Below are 6,004 nucleotides of genomic sequence, written 5' to 3' on the forward strand. Positions count from 1 at the left end.
AGACACTCCAGAAGAGGGCATCAGATCTTGTTACGGATGGTTATGAGCCACCATGTGGTTGCTGGGATTTGAACTCTGGACCTTTGGAAGAGCAGCCGGGTGCTCTTACCCACTAAGCCATCTCTCCAGCCCGCTCTCTCCCTTCTTTTCTGACTCTTTATAGTAGACACTTCCCCTGAGCCATCACAAGTAAGTTCATCACTCGCCTCTCCCTTCACAGCGAGGAAGAGCTAGGTACCCCAACCCTGGGCAAGTGAGAAAATGAATGTATACAGCTAGTAGGGTTCCCTACCCACATGCTCTTGTACTTCCTGTGAGGTCCTGCAGGTCCTATCCAAGTAGGAAATGCATAGGACAGAAATGAGCCAGAACACAGCCCTTCCCTCTGATGACATCATGAAGAACAGAGGAAGAACAACAAGTATTGCTGGATCTCTGAATTTCTATTACAGAGTGGCATTGTGTCCTAATTAATACATTTCTTGGTGCTACCAACGACCTGACATAAAGTAGGGACGGGCTCTTTGCATCGCTAACCTTCACAGTGTGGAGGCAACTTTACTAAATAGAAACATTCGTGCAAACTGGAATTGCTATAATCCCTGTTGGATACATTTGTCTAATTTCTGTTCACCATGCTACACTTTAGCAGACAACTGAGTTGTGCAAACATCTAGCAATGGCTATGGAAATGGGGAGGTAACAAGATCTTCTATATCCTTGGGCCTATAACCAGTGCGTCCATTCATCATTTACACCTCTGTTAGTAGGAAACCCAGGCAGCATTAGACAAGACTTAAGTGCCACAAAGAGCTCCTGGAGTGTACAATGGCAATGCTGTTACCAAATCCAGAAAGTGAGAGTTCATTCACATAGCATCAGTGATGGTGCTGTGACAGTTCATTCACACACAGCATCAGTGACGGTGCTGTGCTGTGCTGTGCATGGGGGTGCGGTGTTTGCGGTTACCTTCCAGCATGCTGAGGTGCATGGCGTCATTGGCTCGCTTGGGCACGCTGAGCATCACCTCCAGGCCATCTTTGATCTCCCCCTTTCCCTCCTCACAGCACGTGAGCAGCTCCTGGAGAAGATCAACACTGTGAACTCCCAAAGGACTGCAAAATGCTCTGCCAGCCACACCTTAGCAGAATCCACAAAAACTCACAGTGCTCAGGAAACAAACAAAATAGCCAAAAAGAGAATTACTCAGGATTCAGATAGACAACAGGGTCTGATCCAGTCGCTGTTATGGAACAAGTTGTGCTATGCCAACCACATCTCCAAAATGAGAAAATAAATGATACTGGTTTGTAAGGAATATAGAATCGTGACAAGTGACAGCCATCCACAGTCCACCTGCTAATCCCACAATGTCAGGGTCTGGCTGGACCCTGCATCAGAACAGCAACACAACACAGACCACTCCTCTGTGCAGGCTCCTTAGGGAGGTACGAGCTACAAGCTACCATATGTCTCCAGGGTATCATGTGTGTCATGCTACTTCCTGGAAGCTCCTCAGATGCCCTGTGAGTAGGACAGCAGGAAACACAAGCTTACATCCTGATGGGTCTCTCTCAGGTGTTCCTTCATGTGTGCCAGACCATTCTTGGTCACAGTGATAACAATCTTGTGTAGGTGATTCCCAAGGGGTTCAGAGCAGTGTGGTCATCAGCTTGGGGGGACTAGAGCAGTGGTTCTCAACCTGTAGATAGCATCCCCTTCAGCAAACCCCTATCTCCAAAAATATTTACATTATGATTCATAACAGTAGCAAAATTACAGTTTGAAGTAGCAATGCAAATTTTCTGGTTGGGGGTGGTGGTGGTCACCGAAACATGACAAACTGTGTTAAACAGTCGCGGGCATTAGGAAAGTTGAGAACCACTGGTCTAGAACTCAGTCACCCGATGGGCACCTTCATGTTTGACCAGATGCGTATGCTTCTGAGGAGCTGGGCAAAAACTGCTTCATGAGGACAATGTGCCTCAACCCCCACCGTGCAGACTGCCTTCCCACTGGGGAGGTCTGATGGAGTTTACTACTGTTCCCAGCAGAACTTCTGGGGAAGATGAGAAAGGTTTACAAGTAGGCGTAGGATCTTCGTGGAAACCCAAGCTGAGAACAAAGCCTTGAGTTCTGAGGACACTAAGGGACAACTGAGAGACAAGGCACTTGTGTAGACTTAGGAAGCAAAGGGGACAAGACCTGAATGCAAACCAGCGAAACCCAGCCTCCCTCCCAGCTTAGCCACGCTCACAGACAGCAGCAGCAGAGTTGTGTAGTGACGTCTATCTAGTCACTGAGTAAGACTGTCATACAGAAGTACAGGAGCGGAGGGGCCGTGTGCTTGGTGGTAGAGGGCTCACCCACCACGTGTGAGGCCTTGGTTTGATCCCTGGCACTGTATGAACTGTGTGTAAAGGAGGTGCTGGTTGGGGTAGTAGGGTTTTCGAAATAGAAAGGACTCCCGATAGCACACACCTGCATAAGAGAACACAGCCATGTTTTACAGTTGTTAGGTCTCTCTTACTGAGAGAGCTTTAGGCACCCTTAAGCTTCAGTGTCCGACTGCGCGCCCAGGACGACAGCTGACAGAGCTGGGATTAGTGGACAGTCTACACACTCATGTTTCAGAGCGCCCTTCACCAGCAGAGGAAGTGAAGTACCTTTGCCAGACAAAAGTTGTAAATGACTCTTAACGCAGCAGCAAACATGCATTAACGATGAATGCATCTATGAAAAGTCTGTTCCCCTTTCTACTGGTGAAAACGATCAGAATTAAATTTTTGCAAGGACAATTTTAGATGTACTTAGTTACAACAAAAAGAAGAAGCCCTTGGGATCAGTAGGAACATGGCTATAAAATAGCTAGCAGCCACAGGGAAGCGGCATGAGGGCAGAGGGTTATGGAGTCCATGGAAAACCTGCGAATCAGTCAGTTTGGGTTCAAAGCTGGCATGTATCAGCAATGATTCTGAGAATTTTTGTGATGCAGGGCAGATAGTCTCCGGACTTTCCGATCAGCGCTGCTGTGGTTTAAACATGTACAGGTGCTGTGCCGGGGCCTCAGCACTAGAGTCTGAGGATACTGAAGGTCCAAGAGCCAGTAACTTATTTCTCGGTCAAGTACCATTCTCTGTTACAGACAAGAGCCAACCAGTTCCTTCAGGGTGCAACCAGGGGATATGATCTTACGTAACTGCTTCAGTAAGAAGGTAGACAGTTCAAGAAATGTCAGTGAAGGACACCACAGACACGTGCCCACAGGGGATACATATCAACACAGCGATGTGATGCTGCAGATCGAAGATGTTTCAGTACCTTTAAAAGGAGCTGATACTTCGTTATCCGCTGAACTGGTTTGATCAGGTAGGAAGAGATGGAATTGGCTAACCCATGCCGCTGCTGGATCTCCTATATTTAAATAAAACAAAAAAAGGGGAAGCTTTATCATAGGGTCACTACTGTTAAACATGGGCACATTAATGACAAGTGTTTGATTCTGCTGAAATAATAAGCCCTCTCTTTTTTAAAGCATGTGAAGATGTCAGCACAAACTCCTCCAAGTCTACAGGTTTACTTTGCAGGGGACTTTGCAGGACACCAACAGAAGGGAGAGTACAGATCCACAGAGTGTCTGGTATGTGCCTCTCTACCGTGCCCCTTGCAATAACACTGCTTATAAGCCTAGGCTGCGTTTATCATCTTCATAGGAAGACAAGGAGCCCAGCCATGCAGTTCAGCACTGCATACTGCTCATCAGTGTACAGCAGAGCACATGATGGGTGTTCTGTGTTGCCTGTTACCACGGAAAAGAATAACTGAACGGTGGGCACAAGATGCTCAAAGAATGGAGGACAGTATAATCAAAAACCTCCTTAAAAGTCAAAGCAGCCTTACAATGCACACCAAAGGCAAGTGACTATGAAACCTGCCAGGTATAACTTCCTTTATTGCTTAAAGTTATTTAAATATACAGGGCTTTTGAAAGTTAGACTCTATTTATTTATTTATTTATTTGGGGGCCAAACACATGACTCAGCGCCTGTGTGGAGGCCAGAGAACAACTTATGGGGGTTGGTGGTCTTCTATCCTGAGCCATCTTGTTAGCATAACAAGGGTTTTTGTTTTTTGTTTTGTTGGTTTTTTTTTTTTTTTTTTTTTGAGACAGGGTTTCTCTGTGTAGCCCTGGCTGTCCTGGAACTCTGTAGACCAGGCTGGCCTCAAACTCAGAAATCCACCTGCTATGCCGCCCAAGTGCTGGGATTAAAGGCGTGCGCCACCACCGCCCAGCATAACAGGGTTTTTAAAACCAAGGCTTTTTTTTTTGTTTTGGTTTGGTTTGGTTTTCTGAGACAGGGTTTCTCTGTGTAGCCCTGGCTGTCCTGGAATCAAGTTTTGGCTATGCAGACATTCTTGCTGCGTAGGCTTTCTATCCTATAAGCCTGCATGTGGCCACGGTGCTGAGTGTCAGCTAACCATGACACTGTAGGGCATGTGAAATATTAGAAAGAAAAGGCAGCATCAGGCAAGGGATTGCTATAGACTGGGTGTCCCCTGAGAACACAGCTGGAGAGGGGCCATCCACAGGCAGGCCCCATCCAACCCGAAAGCGTAAAATTTACTCCAGCATCCAGACTTTCCCATGAGAGATTATCTCAATTGAACGTGTACAACTGCAAAGGCAGAAAGTTAAGTCCAATGTTCCCACGGCCTTGTGCGCCAAGGGTACACACCACTCAGCAGTACCTTTCTCCTGCCACCATCTGCCGCCTAGTAGACTAGTTCTGAACCCCAAAATACATTTAGTAAGATTGCGTGCCCCCCAACTATACAAACAACATATCTTTGGAAAAAGAGATAGCCCGTACTAAGTCTACTCAAGCATATAACTGAACGTCTTCTTGATTGGGCAGTCTAAATGGTAGCACTTTACTGAAATTCACAAGATTAATAAGTTTATTTCTTTTATACATAACCTAGTATATAAAATTAATGACTACACATAAAGAATGACAGATATGTCGATGTTGAAGATCTAAGGGTCTTATAGATATATGACTTCTAATAGTTAAGTAGAACATATAAGAAAATCCCAAAATAGGGGTTGTTGAGGTGGCTCAGTGGGACAAGGCACCTGCTCTAAGGCCTTATGATCCAAGTTTCATCTCTAGGACCCACATAGTGGAAGAAGAGACCCAAGTCCTTCAAGTTGTCCTCTGATCTACATACATGTGAGCCTGTGAGCACATGCACAACATACATGTATATACACACACACATTAAATACAATGTAATAAAAACACAAATGAATATCCCATTATAAACTTGAGAGATCACAATGAAATACTAAACCAGCAGTGTGGTAATCAATTCTGGGCGATGCTGTTTTATATTTTTTCAATTTTTTATTAGATATTTTCTTCATTTACATTTCAAATGCTATCCCGGAAGTTCCCTATACCCTCCCACCGCTCTGCTCCCCTACCCACCCACTCCCACTTCTTGGCCCTGGTGTTCCCCTGTACTGGGGCATATAAAGTTTGCAATACCAAGGGGCCTCTCTTCTCAATGATGGCTGACTAGGCCATCTTCTGCTACATATGCAGCTAGAGAAAGTACCCAAGGATTTGAAGGGGTCTGTAACCCTTAGGTGGAGCAACAATGTGAACTAACCAGTACCCCCAGAGCTCGTGTCTCTACCGATGCTGGTTTTATCTGTATTGAATTCTGTTTGGTCAGGCTCGCACTTCTTTACTTATCTGCTACTTACGTCAAAGTAAGACCCTGCGTGTTCTAGTATCAGCTGTGTAGAATCAGGTTTATTTTTGCAGTATGTGACATACATCTGAAACTTGTCTGCCTATAGCAAAAAAAATAAAGAGGAAAGAAAGAGAAGAAACAATCATTTTATTTAGATATCTTCTCCAAATCAAGTCACAATAAAAAAAAAAAAAAAAAAAAAAAAAAAAAACGCTTTAATGTGGGAAATAAGTTCTCTGGG

At 45.1% G+C, this 6,004-nt stretch overlaps 1 protein-coding gene across 1 annotated transcript in view; it reads right to left on the reverse strand.

Moving 5' to 3' along the window:
* The window catches only part of Trio (trio Rho guanine nucleotide exchange factor), a 299,667-nt gene that overhangs the window by 94,964 nt on the left and 198,699 nt on the right, over positions 1-6,004 (reverse strand). The window contains exons 26-28 of the mRNA XM_029543932.1: positions 5,774-5,863; positions 3,322-3,414; positions 935-1,081 (exon numbers count right to left, since the gene is read on the reverse strand). Coding sequence (XP_029399792.1) covers positions 935-1,081; positions 3,322-3,414; positions 5,774-5,863 — 330 coding nt within the window. The remainder of the gene's footprint in view (positions 1-934; positions 1,082-3,321; positions 3,415-5,773; positions 5,864-6,004) is intronic.

The sequence above is a fragment of the Mus pahari genome, chromosome 11 (assembly GCF_900095145.1).
Source record: "Mus pahari chromosome 11, PAHARI_EIJ_v1.1, whole genome shotgun sequence".
Classification (NCBI taxonomy): domain Eukaryota; kingdom Metazoa; phylum Chordata; class Mammalia; order Rodentia; family Muridae; genus Mus; species Mus pahari.